Source organism: Aethalodelphis obliquidens, unplaced genomic scaffold (genome assembly GCF_003676395.1).
Source record: "Aethalodelphis obliquidens isolate GAN/ISIS:26980383/991018 unplaced genomic scaffold, ASM367639v1 scaffold68, whole genome shotgun sequence".
Classification (NCBI taxonomy): Eukaryota; Metazoa; Chordata; class Mammalia; order Artiodactyla; family Delphinidae; genus Aethalodelphis; species Aethalodelphis obliquidens.
Window position 1 is genome coordinate 2,504,933 of NW_020838012.1, and position 19,356 is coordinate 2,524,288.

At 32.3% G+C, this 19,356-nt stretch overlaps 1 protein-coding gene across 1 annotated transcript in view; it reads right to left on the reverse strand.

The window, feature by feature from the left end:
• Nucleotides 1–19,356, reverse strand: part of CNBD1 (cyclic nucleotide binding domain containing 1) — a 387,744-nt gene that overhangs the window by 45,522 nt on the left and 322,866 nt on the right. Inside the window, 3 exon segments of the mRNA XM_027089778.1 lie at nt 2,616–2,622; nt 9,395–9,527; nt 10,755–10,892. Of these exon segments, the coding sequence (XP_026945579.1) occupies nt 2,616–2,622; nt 9,395–9,527; nt 10,755–10,892 (278 nt within the window).

The following is a 19,356-nucleotide window of genomic DNA, read 5'->3' on the forward strand; positions in this document are numbered from 1 at the left end:
TACCCAATGGGAGCAGACACTAAAAACAATGGGAAGTATGAACATGGAGCCTGTGAATTGGAGACCCCAAACACAGTAAGTTAAGCAAAAGAGAAGACAGAGAAATACACAGCAGATGAAGGAGCAAGGAAAAAACCCACCAGACCAAACAAATGAAGAGGAAATAGGCAGTCTACCTGAAAAAGAATTCAGAGTAATGACAGTAAAATTGATCCAAAATCTTGGAAATAGAATGGAGAAAATACAAGAAATGTTTAACAAAGACCTAGAAGAACTAAACAGCAAACAAACAATGATGAACAACACAATAAATGAAATTAAAAATTCTCTAGAAGGAATCAATAGCAGAAAAAGTGAGGGAGAATGGATAAGTGACCTGGAAGATAAAATATTGGAAATAACTACCACAGAGCAGAATAAAGAAAAAAGAATGAAAAGAATTGATGACAGTCTCAAAGAACTCTGTGACATCAAACACACCAACATTCGAATTATAGGGGTCCCAGAAGAAGAAGAGAAAGAGAAAGACACTGAGAAAAAATTTGAAGGGATTATAGTTGAAAACTTCCCTAACATAGGAAAGGAAAGAGTTAATCAAGTCCAGGAAGTTCAGAGAGTCCCATACAGGATAAATCCAAGGAGAAAAACACCAAGACACATATTAATCAAGCTATCAAAAATTGAATAAAAAGAAAACATATTTAAAGCAACAGGGAAAAGCAACAAATAACATACAAAGGAATCCCCATAAGGTTAACAGCTGATCTTTCAGCAGAAACTCTGAAAGCCAGAAGGGAATGAAAGGACATATTTAAAGTGATGAAAGGCAAAAACCTACAACCAAGATTACTCTACCCAGCAAGGATCACATTCAGATTTGAAGGAAAAATTAAAACGTTCACAGACAAGCAAAAGCTGCAAGGATTCAGCACAACCAAACCAGCTTTACAACAAAGGCTAAAGGAACTTCCTTAAGGAGGAAATACAAGAGAAGAGAAAGACCTAGAATAACAAACCCAAAACAATTCAGAAAATGGTAATAGGGACATGGATATTGATTGCAACCTTAAATGTAAATGGATTAAATGCTCCAAACAAAAGACATAGACTAGACTGGATGAATGGATACAATAACAAGACCCATATATATATGCTGTATACAAGAGACCCACTTCAGACCCAGGGACACATACAGGTTGAAAGTGAGAGGATGAAAAAAGATACTCCATGCAAATGAAAATCAAAAGAGAGCTGGAGGAGCATTCTCATAACAGACAAAATAGATTTTAAAATAAAGACTATTAGAAGAGACAAAGAAGGACACTACATAATGATCAAGGGATCAAGCCAAGAAAAAGAGATAACAATTGTAAATATTTATGCACCCAACATAGGAGCGCCTCAGTACATAAGGCAAATGCTAAGAGCCATAAAAGGGGAAATTGACTGTAACACAATCATAGTATGGGATTTTTGTTGTTGTTGTTCTGTATGCGGGCCTCTCACTATTGTGGCATCTCCTGTTGTGGAGCACAGGCTCTGGACACGCAGGCTCAGTGGCCATGGCTCACAGGCCCAGGCACTCTGCGGCATGTGGGATCTTCCCGGACCGGAGCATGAACCCATGTCCCCTACGTCAGCAGTTGGACTCTCAACCACTGTGCCACCAGGGAAGCCCCATAATAGGGGACTTTAACATCCTACTTTCACCAATGGACAGATCAACCAAAATATATATAAATAAGGAAACACAAACTTTAAATAATACATTAAACAAGATGGGCTTAATTGATATTTATAGGACATTCCATCCAAAAGCAGAAGAACACAATTTCTTCTCAAGTACTCATGAAACATTCTCCAGGATAGATCATATCTTGTGTCACAAATCAAGTCTTGGTAAATTTAAGAAAATTGAAATCATATCAAGTATCTTTTCTGACCACAGCACTATGAGACTAGATATCAATTACAGGAAAAAAACTGTAAAAATTACAAACACATGAAGGCTAAACAATACACTACTAAATAATCAAGAGATCACTGAAGAAATCAAAGAGGAAATTTTAAAAATGCCTAGAAAAAAATGACAATGAAAACATGATGACCCAAAACTCATGAGATGCAGCAAAACCAGTTCTAAGATGGAAGATTATAGCAATACAGTCCTACCTCAAGAAACAAGAAACATCTCAAACAACCTAACGTTACACTTAAAGCAATTAGAGAAACAAGAACAACAACAACAAAAACACATTTAGCAGAAGGAAAGAATCAAATCAGAAATCAAATCAGAAATAAATGAAAAAGAAATGAAGAAACAATAGCAAAGATCAATAAAATTAAAAGCTGGTTCTTGAAAAGATAAACAAATTTGAAAAAGAATTAGCCAGATTCATCAAGACAAAAGGGAGAAGACTCAAATCAATAGAATTAGAAATGAAAAAGGAGAAGTAACAACTGACACTGCAGAAATACAAAGGATCATGAGAGATTACTACAAGTAAATATATGCCATTAAAATGGACAACCTGGAATAAATGGACAAATTCTTAGAAAAGAGCAGCCTTCTGAGACTGAGCCAGGAAGATATACAAAATATAAACAGACCAAACACAAGCACTGAAATTGAAACTGTGATTAAAAATCTTCCAACAAACAAAAGCCCAGGACCAGATGGATTCACAGGTGAATTCTATCAAACATTTAGAGAAGAGCTAACATCTATATTTCTCAAATTCTTCCAAGGTATAGAAGAGGAAGGAACACTCCCAAACTCATTCTACAAGTCCACCATCACCCTGATACCAAAACCAAACAGAGATGTCAAAAACTACAGGCCAATATCACTGATGAACATAGATGCAAAAATCCTCAACAAAATACTAGCAAAAAGAATCCAACAGCACATTAAAAGGATCATACACTGTGATCAAGTGGGGTTTATCCCAGAGTTGCAAGGATGCTTCAATATACGCAACTCAATCAATGTGATAAAACATATTAAGAAATTGAATGAGAAAACACATATGATCATCTAAATCAAAAGCTTCTGACAAAATTCAACACCCATTTATGATAGAAACCCTCAGAAAGTAGGCAGAGAAGGGACTAAACTCAACATAGTAAAGGCCATATATACAAACCAACAGCCAACATTGTTCTCCATGGTGAAAAACTGAAACCATTTCCACTAATATCAGGAACAAGACAAGGTTGCCCCCTCTCACCGCTATTATTCAACCTAATTTTGGAAGTTTTAGCCACAGCAATCAGAGAAGAATAAGAAATAAAAGGAATCCAAATCGGAAAAGAAGTAAAACTGTCACTGTTTGCAGATGACATGATACTATACATAAAAAATCTTAACGATATTGTGAGAAAACTACTAGAGCTGATCAATAAATTTAGTAAAGTAGCAGAATGCAAAATTCATGCACAGAAACCTCTTGCATTCCTATACACTAATGATGAAAAATCTGAAAGAGAAATTAATGAAACACTCCCATTTACCATTGCAAAATAAGGAATAAAATACTTAGGAATAAACCTACTAAGAAGACAAATTATCTGTATGCAGAAAACTATAAGACACTGATGAAATAAATTATAGATGATACAAACAGATGGAGAGATATACCATGTTCTTGTTTTGGAAGAATCAATATTGCGAAAATGACTATACTACCCAAAGCTGTCTACAGATTCAATGCAATCCCTGTCAAACTTCCAATGACACTATTCACAGAACTAGAAAGAAACATTTCACAATTTGGATGGAAATAGCCTAAGTAATCTTGAGAAAGAAAAATGGAGCTGGAGGAATCAGACTCCCTGACTTCAGACTACACTACAAAGTTACAGTAATCAAGACAGTATGGTACAGGCACAAAAATAGAAATATAGATCAATGGAACAGGATAGAAAGCCCAGAGATAAACCCATGTACACATGGTCACCTTATCTTTGATAAAGGAGGCAAGAATATACAATGGAGAAAAGGTAACCTCTTCAGTAAGTGGTGCTGGGAAAACTGGACAGCTACATGTAAAAGAATGAAATTAGAACACTCCCTAACACCATACACAAACAATAAACGCAAAATCAATTAAAGAACTAAATGTAAGGCCAGACACTCTCAAACTCTTAGAGGAAAACAGGCAGAACACTCTATGACATAAATCACCACAAGACCCTTTTTGACCCACCTCTTAGATAAAAGAATAAATAAAAATAAATAAATTAAATAAATAAATAAATAAAATAAATAAAAAGAAAAATAAACAAATGTGACCTAATGAACCTTAAAAGCTTCTGTACAGGCAAGGAAACCATGACAAGATGAAGAGACAACCTTCAGAATGGGAGGAAATATTTGTAAATTAAGCAACTGACAAGGGATTAATCTCTAAAATACACAAACAGCTCATGCAGCTCAATATCATAAAAACAAACAACCCAATCCAAAAATGGGCAAAAAACATAAATAGACATTTTTCCAAAAAAGATATACAGATTGCCAACAAACACATGAAAGGATGCTCAACATCACTAATCATTAGAGAAATGCAAATCAAAACTACAATGAGGTATCACCTCACACGAGTCAGGATGGCCATCATCAAAAGGTCTACAAACAACAAATGCTGAATAGGGTGTAGAGAAAAGGGAACCCTTTTTTACTGTTGGTGGGAAAGTAAATTGATACAGTCACTATGGAGAACAGTATGGAGGTTCCTTAAAAAACTTAATATAGAACTCTCATACTACCCAGCAAGCTCACTACTGGGCATATACCCTGAGAAAACCATAATTCTAAAAGAGTCACATACCACAATGTTCATTGCAGCTCTATTTACAATAGCCAGGACATGGAAGCCACCTAAGTGTCCATCAACAGATGAATGGTTAAAGAAGATGTGGCACATATATACAATGGAATATTACTCAGCCATAACAGGAAACGAAATTGAGTTATTTGTAGTGAGTTGGATGGACCTCAAGAGTTTGTACAGATTGAATTATGTCCAAAAGAGAAAAACGAATACCATAGGTTAACACATATATATGGAATCTAAGAAAAAAAAATAGCACAGGGAGATAAGCTCCGTGCTTTGTGTCCACCTAGAGGGGTGGGATAGGGAAGGTGGGAGGGAGATGCAAGAGGTAGGAGATATGGGGATATATGTATATGTATAGCTGATTCACTTTGTTATACAGAAGAAACTAACACATCATTGTAAAGGAATTATACTCCAATAAAGATGTTAAATAAACAAACACACCTTTATATATTTTTTTCTAATTGTTAATTCTCTGAGATCAAACCCAAACCTTACATTTAGTTCCTCAAATACTTGAGTTTATTTGATTTTAAATCCATTTCTTTTAATCTCCACAAAGCAACTAGTTTAGTGTTTTGCACATAATAAATATTTACTTATGTCCACACAAAACCTGCATGCAAATGTTTTTAGCAGCTTCATTCATAATGCTAAAACCTGAATGCAACTAAGATGCCTTTCAGTAGGTGAATAGTTAAATACACTGTGGTACATCCAGACAATGGTATATTATCCAGTGTTAAGAAGAAATGAGCTATCAAACAATGAAAAGATTTGGTAGAGACTTAAATATTAAAGTGAAAGAAACCAATTTGAAAAGGCTACATATATATTTTATGATTCCAATTCTGTGACAATCTGGAGATGGTAAAATCAGAAGAAAGCAGTAAAAAGATCAGTGTTTGCCAAGGGTTTAGGGAGGAGGGAGAGATGAAAATGTGGAACACAGAGAATTTTTAAGGCAGTAACTATTCTGTACAATACTATAATGGTGGATAAATATTGTTATACATTTGTCCAACCCACAGAATGTCTAATACCAAAAGTGAGCCTTAATGTAAGCTATGGGCTTTGGTTGATGATGTTTCCATGTAGGTTCATTAATTGTAACAAATGAACCACTCTAATGGAGTATGCTAATAGCAGGGGATAGTGTGCAAGACTGGGGGCAGGGGGTATATGGGAAATCTCTGTACCTTCTGCTCAGTTTTGCTGTGAACTGAAAACTTCTCTAAATAATAAAGCCTATTAAAAATAATTAAATGAATTAATATGCTATATTACAAAATATTCACTTATGCAAAAGAAGAACGGAGGAAGAAAAATGCATCACTATCAATGGCACCCCTAGACACAAACCTGTTTCTGGGATGCTCAAGAGTGTCCTTGGGGCTAGAAGTTTAGATACCTTGCAGAGTTAATTGATCTAGAAGGACTGATGTCAAAAAGTTGGGATTTAGAGCCTAGAGCTTCAAATTTCCATTTGGTATAAATACTGTGACTGAAATTCTCCATTTTGGACTTTTGAAGACAAGAAAATTTTTTATAATTGCTATATTTACATATTTTATCTTTTAAAACTAAATTTTTACTACATTTTTAGTATCTCTTATTATTATGTTTGCTATATTATATCCAACCTGGAAAATATGGAGCATACTGACATAAGCAGGATAACAATAAAATGTATACAAATGGTTCATTAATGTGAAGTTAACTTACCATTTCTTCTTATACACATGATACACATAGAAACGGGTTGATTAGTGAGATCAGCTGGTTTCCATTTTCTATCCAGTCACACCTGGAAAATATATCACCTGGGAAGATTTCAGCTGGTGTGATACAAACCAGACAGACCCAAATAACAAGCAACATTGTACACATCCATTGAACTCAATCTCCCTTTGCATATGAAGCAAAAGTAAGAAGACTTAAGTTAACAGAGGAATAGTGCCAGAAATAAGATTTATTTCATAGATTTCCAGGTATTAATCCTAAATTCTATCAATCTTTTGAATAATTTCCTAGATGTCTCTGAAACTTCATCCAATATATTTTTCTAAAATAAGATCAAAACACAAGTAATTATGCTTTGGAAATCATACTACTGCTAATTTTAAGCCTATCAATAGATATTGAAAGTATAATTTGAGCTATGCTCTACATTTTCTGATAAAAATTCAAAATAAATCATGAGTAAAGTGGAAAAGTATTATATCTAATGTTTCTCTTTGATATATCAAGTTTGTCACCACCATAAAAGAAAATTAGTTTAGGTTGAAAGAACTTATTCTTCACCTAGGAATATTTATTTATAAGAACCATAGTATTTCAGAGCCGAAAGAAGCCTTGAGAATCATCTAGTGAAATTGCCATTCTTCCCTAAGGAGGATAAATGTGTTTTTTTTAAACTGTGTAAGTGTCAGGACCAAATATTTTAACAACAGGGAATCAGTGGAAGAATTATGTTACTTTTGCCTTATACGATATAATCACAGATTGTTCAAAGTGATAGTTTCCACCATTACTTTAAAAGCACTTACCAAATAAGAACTTGAACCCAGCATGTCTAAGAAACTATGTGTCCACATCTTCTTAACTTTTTGATGATAAATTTAAATATTTTAGATTGATATTTCAGACTGAAACACATATTATTCATCATTAGTAATCAAATACATTAAAACACATAATTATTCCCCTTTTCCAAATCCCATATTCTTTTGGTTCATGTAGTTGAAAAAAATCTTTGATTATGGTGTCTTTCTTCCTCTAAAACCATCTCAAAAATATTAATGTCCTGATAAATTGGCAAGTTTAAGATTTTTTTTTAAATAAAATAGCCCTGGAACTGAGGCATGGACCAAGAGTTAATATTTCGAATACAGAAGGGAGACCCATGGTAAATCCAAACACCCAATTAAAAAAAAATTCTATACAATAAATATACTGAATCTAGAAATGCTAATTCCTAGTTTTTTACACATCAGTTTACTTCTTGTCTTCTAAGTGTACTTTTGGCCAAAAATGAATACAGCATTAGGAAAAATGTTTCATGAACAAAACTACAACATGACATTCAATTTTTATAAGCAAGAAGAAAATATATATTTGTCTAAATATGGGCTAAACACTGTATTTCAAAAAATGATAAATAAAATATAAAAACAAGCACAGGAAAGAAATTTGGAACAAATTCAGGAAAGGGTGCATAGTCTCACTAAATTGAACAGGTTTATTAGGGAGTCTCAGCTTTTGAAGCATAGGTATTCATTTCCAATAAATGAATCTTCTGTATGGTGCTGTATTAACCTCACTTTTCTATTATATAGCAGCTCCCTCAAAGGATAGCTTAGCCAGATTCTGTAATTTCTTCACCATATTTTTATTGTTAGAATAGTCACATTTTGGAATTTATAACTTAGACTCATTCTTTTTAGAACTTTAATTTCAAACTTAATTCAGAAATGTTCTCCTCCTCCTGGCACCACATCTCCCACTGCAATTATGGATCTGCAGGTTTGAGGTAGGGCACTCTAGTGATTCCTGACTGAAGATTCTGACACACCTACTGTAGCTCCTCTTATGTTGGTGTCTTAGTTTTGGCTACTATAACAAATAGCATCAGCTGGGTTGGCTTAAACAACGACCATTCCTCACAATTTTGAAGGCTGGGAAGTCCAAGATCAAGGTGCGAATAGATTCAATGTCTGATGAGAGCCCTCTTTCTTGTTTGCAGATAGCTGCTTTCTTGCAGTATCTTCACATAGCCAAGAAAGTGAGATCAACTCTTTCTCTCTCATCTCTTCTTTTAAGGGCATTAATGTCATTCACGAGCGCTCCACTCTCATGACTTAATTGCCTGCCAAATGTCCCACATCCAAATAACATAATCTTAGTGAATAAAGCTTCAACATATGAATTTTGTGGGACACAAACATCAGTAAATAGCAGTTGGCATCTCTTATTTAGTATGCTTCTCATAAATGGAAATATTGTACAAAATGACTCAACGCCACCTACACATTTTGTATATGCATAACCCAGGAAATGCATGCGTCATTGTCAAGCTGAATATTGGAAATGTAGGCAGCTTCACTGCTGCTACTCCTTATCTCAGTCTTATCTATTCTCTATAATGATATTTTCCCCTGATAATGTGTACAGATAAGCAAACATGCAGCTAAAGTAGGTGCTCTACCAGGAAAAAAGAAAAAATAAATGACTGTAACTTCTCATAACATTTATCCTTTATAGTTTGGTCTTTACATTGACTGTTAGGGTGGGGCAAGAAGGGTAGGGACTGTGGGGAGAAATAGGAGGATGTGGAAGTAAGTCTACTTCTGAGATCACTCTTCAAGTCAATACAGAATGATTTTTAATTTAAAAAGCAACAATCTAAATGTCCAATTGAAAGGTAACATTTAATATATTAGAGAAACACATGTGAAGAAATATTACATAAAATATTAAATCTATGAAAAATTGCAAATTCCAATAATGTAATGTAATATAAAAGAAATAATCCAAAATTACTTTAAACTCACCATGACCTGGAGGAAATTTTTTCCATTAAGTGAGTGTAACTAGCTCATATATGGATAAAGTAGGCCACTACATATAATATGGACACTTACAGATTAATTTCACCTTATTTTTATTTTTCAGTTTTGTTTTTTCCTGAAAAAAAGTCATTATCAAATTTTATGTTACATAATTTTTTAAAAAAGAGGTAAAAATATAGAAGATAGATAAATGGCAGTAAAAGAAAAATAAAGGTTATATGGATGTAACTTAGTATAAAATGTATTTGAATTTTATAGGAGCATGACCACATAACCATACTGAAATTTTAATCTTCAGATCTGCTACTAAAATATTTTCCCCTTTCAAAGTATTTTTAGCCTCCTATAAATGTTTTAACATTAAAAAAAACCTATCATAGTCAAGACTACACTCAAAAGTTGTATTTGATAATACCAAATAAATGATACTGACATTTTGAAAATAAAAACAAACATATGAAACTTTTTTTTTTAAACCAGACACTCTGAAACCAGAGATTTGGAAGGAAGTTGAATCCTAGGAAAGTCTTCTGTATCACCAACACTGAGACCACTCTATCTAAAGAAATCCCAACTATTAAAGACCTAAATCAGGAAGATGGATGTCTCCTCATCTCCCTCCAGCATGAGCACCTCACTGTGGCTGATGCCAGTGCTCTGCATCACCTGCACCATTGTTAAACCCTATCAAGAGGAGCTGACAGAGTATGACCATGGTGGGCTCCCAATCCATCATTTATACAAACTTCTTCTTCCATCCAGGGGAGAAGAAATAGAAGAGAGGGGAATTTGGGGATTTGACTAAAAGAGAATAAATTGTTAAAGTTGAAGAAAATAAGTTATCCTAATGCAGCAGAATTAGGGGCTCAGAATTAAGTTGTGATCACCTACTCATGCAGCTCTCGGTCTCGATGTATGTTATACATATGAAATAGTGTTCAGATAATGCTCAAGTATTTGTTCTTCCTAAGGTAGACTGTAGAGGTTTAGAGATCTCTGATCATTCTGGTATCCCTCATACATGACATGCTGTTGACACCCAAAACATACAGTTGTTGAATGAATGAAAGAGTGAATGAGTGAATGAACAGATGAATTTTAAATTCATGGAAAACGAAATTCACTCAAACATATAACAAATTATATCCATAGAGACCTTTCCACTTCAACTACTCATCGGAGACTTAAGTGATATTCATCAAATATATCATATTTTTATGGTCTCCAGTTCAAGACAAATTAAAATATAAAAGAGATATGGACATCTTCTGCCTAGAGAGGCAAAACTTAGTGTTAATTTATACCCATATTGTGTTAATACATAGATTAGATACGGTCATACCGATTTTAACTTTGCATAATTCTTTGCAGAGATTATAAGGATTTCACAATCTTCTTCTGCCACCACTGAGAATGCCTTTGTTTATGATTCAGTCTGAGCTGTAACTTCCAGGGTTCCAAAGGTACTCCATTGTCCAAGCTGTAAAAACACCAAAAGCTACTTAAACTTCATTATCATTCATCAACATAAAAATACCAATGATAGTGAAAGGATCAATCTAGGAGAGCCAGCAAAAGGGTAAATGATAGATCACGCTCCTGCTCTTTGAAAGAAGGGGATCTAAACATACTTGCATGGATGTCATACTTCTTTTGTCCAATGTCACTTTCCCAAAGCAAGAAATTTTTTTTTTCGTTAGCATGAAACAAATATGTTATAAGAATAGATCTTCTGTGTTATTCACTGATTCATTTTAAGTTCCTGAAATTGTGCTTGGTACATAGTAGCCATTCAATAAATATTTGTTGTAAGAATGAGGAAAATAGTGTACTTATATCCATGTTCTTCTGTTTATTTTATTATACTCATATGTTGGTAAGTAATAATGGAAATGAATACAGTGTTAGGCAGGTATAAATCACTGATATATATATATATATGCATTCATGTATGGTCTCCTAATTTACTATGCTAAGAATAAATATTAAGCATGGCAAAAATATTACCACTAGAATACATATTGTAAGTTATTAGGCTGTAGTGAGAATGTGTACAGTTACAAAGAGGATTTGTATTCATGTTTGCCTGGGAAAATTGAAGGACATCTAGAAAAACAAGGGAAGCTTCTCAGAGAAAACATCAGGTCAATAGGGCTATCTAATGATGATATGGGAAAACTTCCATCTTCCACTTCATATCCATAGAAAGGCTGAATTTTTTCTTTTTAGTTGAATGAATAGCTGAGATTGAATCTGCAAGTTTGGAAATAAAGGAGGACTTGAAACAATTACTGCTGAAACCAAAGTGGTCCACAGTGATATCAAACTAGGAGGAAGTCCTAAGAGATTGAGTTCTGGGGTTGTCAACCATATTGGAATAGGAAACTCAGGACTATACAGGTGAGGAATTGGAGTTGAACACTTTTGCTTAAAGCCTAGGACCTTGAAGGATTGTCCCATATATTAAATGGAAACAACAAAAACTCTAACCATTAATCTAGCTATGGAACTGTGTGGGTGCAGAGTATACATTCACACATAGTACAGGACCCAAAGCTAATGTAAAGCCTGGCACACAACTGAAAAAACCCTAGGATCCAGGAAGGTTCAATTTTAAACTCTATGTATGAATTCAGAAGACAAGGAACTCCCACGGAATGCAATTCCTGATAATAACAAAATCACTATAGAAAATTCCAAGCCACATAAGTGGACAAAACCTTATGAGGAAAGTCAACAAAAAAAGAACCAGAAAAAAAAATGAAAAACTTAAAGGAAGCAGTACACGTTTAATATATTAAGACCATAAAACCAGAGCACAACATTATGGAGGCAAAAAGAGGCATTTTGTGAAAGAACAAAATTAAATTTCTATAAGTAAAAATTAAAGTTATTGAAAGAAAAACACAATGAATGTATTAATTAGTAAATTAAAACTAAAGAAAGAATTCAGGACATGGACAAAATATGAGAAAAACATCCAGAATAAACTATGAAAAATATAGAAGGAATGGAAATAAGTGGGAGATTTTAAAAGATATAGAAGATAAATGAAGACCATTCAGCCTATATCTACTAGAATTTCCAGAAGAAAGCTAAAAAATATGAGAGTGAGGTGATACATAAGTGACAATAGCTGCAAACTTCCAGAAATGACAGAAGAGTTGAGTCCTGAAAATGAAGGAGGACACAAAATTTAGATACATATTTGTATTTTATATCACTAATCAAAATTTGTTATACTTCCTTAAAATTCCTCCTCCAAATCCCCCTTCATCATCGTATTAGTTATCAATAATTTCAAGCAGATGTTTTCTATATATTTTTCCAGATTTTCTAATTTTTTTAAAGTATAAGACTTAGTCTGAGTTACCTAATAAATTATTATGAAAGCATAAGTCCTCCATGATTTTGAATAACCTTCTTAAGACTTTCTTTCTTCATTCATTAACCAATATCATCAGGCAACCCAGCAATGTTAGGAAAGTATTCAACTTCCTTGCTCTTTACATACCCACTTATTTTAGTTGAATTAATTTTAAAATTAACATTTATAACATTTCCATTCTGTTCTATAATATGGTCACCTTCAAAATGCTAGAAAAAAGAACATTCGAAGAACTAGAATTGTGTATTTACTTAAAATAACAGTAATATAGAGTGAGAGTAAAACAAACAACAAGATGATAATTTTAGGCAGCATGTGAAATAAATTACTAAAAGATGAATTTTAGCTGGAAAAGCATTGAATCCAAAGAAAATGGATGCAAAGAAGTTGATAAAAATTGGTAAATGTAAATAACATTTACTGATATATAACAAATTTTAAATGACTAATATAGAATGCCTTTAAAATGAGAGAAAGTTAAAATAATTTTACAACAGAAACTCCAAAGAAAGGAGCAGGAAGATAGAATTAAAATGTCTATGCTCTGGAATTAGGAAAGAAAAAAAGATTTATACAACTTTTCTTAGTTCAAATTACAAATTTAATATAGGAATTAGAACTTTTTAAATGGAAAAAAGAAAATAAATACAATGATATAAAAATAAAGAAATGATAAAAATTTTTATGTACCTAAAGTGTCTAATAAACACCAATAATTTGACTTAAGAAATAAAAACAACAACAAAAGCAAATGATTATAAAGATGACAAAAATATTTGTAAAATTTCCAGAAGAGAACAGCCAAATGAATCGCACACAAAAGAAACATGCTCAACCTCACTAGAAAACAGAGATGTACATGGTACCCACATATATTCATCCATCAGAATGAAAATATTAAATTACTCTAACCTATGAGACTGGGGAGATACTTTAATACATAACTCTAAAAACTGTAAAAAGCTTTAAAAATGGGAAATAAATAATAAAATAAAGAATGCTTAAAATACTTTATCCAGTAACCCATTCCCTAGGAATCTACCTTAAATAAATAAATACTTTTTTAAGGATACATTTAAAGATGTTAAGGCAGTACTTTTTGGCAACCCCTGACTGGAATATTCCTTAGTGGTTACCTACTTAAATCAATATGTGTGTGTGTGTTTGTGCATATGTAGGTAGCGTGTGTGTCTATGTATGTATGTATATATATATATATATATTTGTGAGTAAATTATACATATATTCAAACAACTCTAAGTTTTAACATACTGTTAATGATTTGTAACATCTATACATCTTAACCTAAGATTCCTTATAATGAAAAAAAAAGTAATAGGTGAAAATTTATGTTAAAAATCTATTTTTATAAAGTGAACATTTACAGAAACAGTAATTTGTGTAAGTGTATACAATTGTTTATATCCTGATGTCAGTTCAGGGAAACATATACAAGTGTAAAAGGCTATTCAGAGGAGAGATGGAGTGAAAATGACAAAGGATTTATTAAATTTTTCTTCAAACTTCCTTGTATGTTTTTCAATGATAATAGGGAGTATGGATTAAATTTTAGACATTTTTGAAGACATTTAAAATGCAGGTTCAAAACAACATTCTCTGTCTCCTAAGACAATAGAAATAAAAGCAAAAATAAATAAATGGGACCTAATCAAACATGAGTCTTTGCACATAAAAGGAAACCTTAAACAAAACAAAAAGACAACCCTCAGAATGAGAGAAAATATTTGCAAATGATGTGACCGAAAAAGGCTTAATTTTCAGAATATACAAACAGCTCATACAACTTAACAATGAAAAAACAAACAACCCAATTAAAGAATGGGCAGAAGACCTAAATAGACATTTCTCAAAAGAAGACATACAGATGGCCAAGAGGCACGTGTAAAGATGCTCAACATAGCTAATTATTAAAGACATGCAAATCAAAACTACAATGAAGTATCACCTCACACCAGTCAGAATGGTCATTATTAAAAAGTCTACAAGTAATAAATGCTGGAGAAGGTGTGGAGGAAAAGGAACCCTCCTACACTGCTGGTAGGAGGGTTCTACACCTCCTACACTGCTGGAATCTAAACTGGTACAGTCACTATAGAGAACAGTATGGAATTTCCTCATAAGACTAAAAAATAGAGTTGTTATATAATCCAGCAATCCCACTCCTGGACGTATATCCAGAAAAGACAAAAGCTTTCATTTGAAAAGATACATGTACCCCAACATTCATAGAGGAACTATTTACAGTAGCCAAGACATGGAAACAAGCTAAGAGTCCATCGACAGATAAGTGGATAAAGAAGTTGTGGTGTATATATACAATGGAATATTACTCAGTCATAAAAAAAGAATACAAATGCCAAGATTATCATACTAAGTGAAATAAATCAGAGACGTATGTGGAATCTAAAAAAATGTGCAAGTGAACTTATTCACAAAGACTAACAGACATAGAAATCACACATATGGTTACCAAAAGGGGAAGGGGGGTGCATAGGGATAAATTGGGAATATGGATTAAAAGATACACACTACCATATATAAAATAGATAAACAACAAGGATCTACTTATAGCACAGGGAACTACATTCCCTATCTTGTAATAAACTACAATGAAAAAGAATTTTAAAAATAGATAGACATATATGTATATGTTGAATCACTTTGCTGTACACCTGAAACTACACAATATTATATAACAAGTATATTTCAATTTAAAAAATTCTGTGTTATTTTTCATGCCTGTATTATCTCTTTTAATATCTTTATATTGATACACAATATATCTTAACTTATATACATCAAATGTTTATAGCTGTTATCTCTAGGTGATGGAATTGCAGATAATGCCCCTTATTATTGTGTACCTCTCTTCATTTTCTAAATTTTTCAATAAATATAATTTAAAATTAGACAACATTATGAAGTTATTTTAATGACCTACAACTCAATCTTAATTTTTTTGAAAACATTTATCAAGGTTATGTTGATAATCCTATTTTGGTGGGGATAGTTAGTAGAGTTGCACAAAAGGAAACAGTTTCTCTCACTTCTAAACTCTCATGTTATTTTACTGAAAAATAAATTGATAGATAACTTTATTGGGAAATAATATATTCCCATGATTTAAGAATTAACTTCTCTAAAAATGCATAACCCAAACAACTTGTCTCTGAATATTATGAGTTGGTAAACCGATTACAATTTCTTTTGGATAAAAACATCATGTTGAGTTTTGTGCAAAACTGCATTTTACAAAAATAAACTCTTCTGAAAAACAGAAAACTTTTATAAGTATAATTTTTGTTCTTGTATCATTTTTCCATTGCTTCTAGCTTCCAGACACATTAAACAAGATCAGTGACTAAAATTACAGCTGCTATTTTTAAGCCAAGGAAGTGTTTTGTTCTTAATGCTATAAAACATTTTCTTTTTTCTAAGGGGCTGAAGAAGCAGACAGAGAAAATACAAAGCCTCTATAGATCAGGGATTCAAGGCTGAGGTCTAAGGATCGACTTTTAAAGACTCTTAAACTCCTAATATATTATGACACCGTATGTGATTATTTGTAAATTTCCATTTTTCTTGAGTTTCTATCGCTTTCATTAGATTTTCAAAGTTGTCTGTGTCCCCAAAGAAGGTTAAAAAGAACTGCTCTAGATAGAAAAATATTACTTTTCCCCTATGATTTTAAAAGGCTTATGTAGGAACTACTTTCTTATAACCAATGTTATACAATAAGAGAGGGATACAAAGATGTTGCATTTTATAATCTTTCAGAGGATTTTGGCCATATTTGGGTTGTATTGTGATATTTAGAAGGTAGAAGCAGGCACAAACATAAGGTGAGGATAATTTGCTTGGAACCTCATCTCACTGGCTGAGAGATTGGACTGTGTGATTCTGTAGGAATTCTCTGGGTACATTTGTTCCAAAGTTGTATGCTGAGTCAAACAAGATGTTTCCTATTATATGAAAAGAATTGATCATTTGAGGTTATATTAATAGTATTGCAGTCTCTAAGTGAAATCTACAAACCAAGTCGATTTTTAGATATAGTCAATAAATTCCTCTTTAAATTTGGCTAAACAAGATGTCCTTTTATGTCCCCTCACACATTTTAGCAAAAAGATTCTAGACATCATAATGAATAAGAGAAGTAGAAGTTCTTTTTCTTTCCTCTAAAACAGAACGGTTCTTTCAAACACCCTCAGGGTACTTCCACCTCTTCAATTGTTCACATGAAACACTTGTCTGAAATATCTAGCACACTGACTGCTTGTCAATACTACCCAGCTTCAAGGTCCAGTTTAAATCTCATCTTTTTCACAAAGTCACCTGGCTCATCACAGACACCCCTCTGATTTATAATAAAGTATGTACTCTATTGTTTTTTTTATATAACATGCAATGCTTTCCTAAGTAAGGGCACTCTAAAAATTAATGATACTATTATATTACTATCTTAAAACTGTGAGGATAAAGAAATTTGTTTCCTTCCCCTTAATATAGGGAGATTTTCAGCAGCAAATGAGCCTGAATTGCATAATCATCATGTGCTGCCATTTTAAGACCAGTAGTATTCTAATCAAATGTCCTTAATTTTAAAAAGTCCAGTTGTAAAAAATTAATTGCTCTATAGGTAAATCTTGAACTTGGTAAAAATTTATCTGATGCCTTCCTTACTTAATTTCACTGTGGTTATAGGAGATTTCAAATTTAAATCATTTGAATCAATCATTTGAAATTTGTTGAGACTCAACCTGTGACTTAGCACTAAATCAATTTTTAAAAATGTACCATGACCACTTAAAAGGAATGTGCATTCTGCAATTGTTGTTTGTATTGTTGAATACAAGTCTATTAGGACAAGTTTGTTGTGTTGTTCAGAATTTCTATATCTTTGCTGATGTATTTTTTTGTCTAGTTCTTTATCAGATTCTATTAAAAAAAAACTCCCACTATAGTTGTGAATTTGTTTATTTCTTCTTTGTGCCCCATCAATTTTCACTTTATATATTTTGAGGTCATAACTTTAGGGCACATAAACTTCACACTCATCATGAAATATTCCTCTATCTTAAATGATGCCCTTGCAATAAAATCAACTTTACCTACTATTAGTATAGCTACCCCAGCCTTCTTTTGGTTAGTGAGATCTTATTTATTATCTTCCATTATTTTTCTTTGAAAATTCCTGTATATTTATAATGAGGTGAGTCAGCATACACGGTTTTATTTTACCTAAGCTGACAATCTTTGTTTATTAATTGAAGTATTTAGTCTATTTATATATGATGTAATTATTGATATATTTGTGTTTAAATATGACATCTTAATATTTGTTTTCTATTTTGCTATCTACTTTTATGTCATTTTCTCTCATTCATTGCTTCATTTTAAATTAATCAAAATTTCTCTATTACTTTATTATGTCATTTTTTAGCTTAGAGTACTTTTTTATTCTTTTGGCAATTACTATAGTAGTAATAAAATGCATCCTTGTCTTACTAGAGTATACTCTAAATTATTAATTTTTTTCACTTTCCAGAAAGGCAAAGACTCAAAAAATCTGTAACTCCATTTACCCTATCCTCTTTTTTGGTTTTATCACTTTTGATATATTTTATTTCTATATACATGTAGACCTTCACAGGTAACACTGTTTTATACAGTCAAGGAACATTTAAATCAACCACATATTCACCAGGTTTCTTTGTTCTTCAATCCCTTCTACATTCTTGTAGTTTATTTGGAATAATATTTTTTTTCTGCCTGAAGTTCTTTGCCTTGGGATTCCTTTTTGCACAGGTCTCCCGGCAATATCTCTTTATTATTTGTCTGAACACATCTTTATTCTGCCTTTATTTAAAGATATTTTATCTGGTTATAGAAATCTAGATTGACAGCTATTTTTATCACAATACTTAAAGTATTATCATTCCATGTTTTCTGACATAATTATTTATTTAGAGAGCATTAAAATTTACTTTTGAACATATTGTGTCTTTTCCATCTATTTCAATTTTAAGATTTTCTTGGACTGGTTTTCATTACTTTCTAATGTTTCTAGGTGTGATTACCTAGTTTGTAATTCATACAGAAACTTGAATCTGTTGCTTGATGTCCTTCCACAGTTGGGAAAATAATTCAACCAGTACTACTTCAGGCAATGCCAAATATTGTTTCTGTCCCATTCTTATGCTTCTTTTTCTTAAACTTTTTATTACAAACTTGTCAGAATTTTTCATCACCTCATATATATCTTATGCTCTTTTCTGTATCAGTTATCTTTTTTCATCTTCATATTTACCTGTAATATTTTCTACTAATCTATTTTCCAATTCAGTAACTCTCCTGTTTTATCTAATCTGCTGATAAACACGTCTATTGAGTTATTATTTTGTTATTATATTGTTAAGTTTCAAAGTTACAATTTGTTTTTTTATTACAATTCAGTTTTGTAATGAAATTCTCCCCTCATCTATTTTCTTCAGAATACAATCAGCTGCTTTTTTTTTTTTTTTTTTTTTTTTTT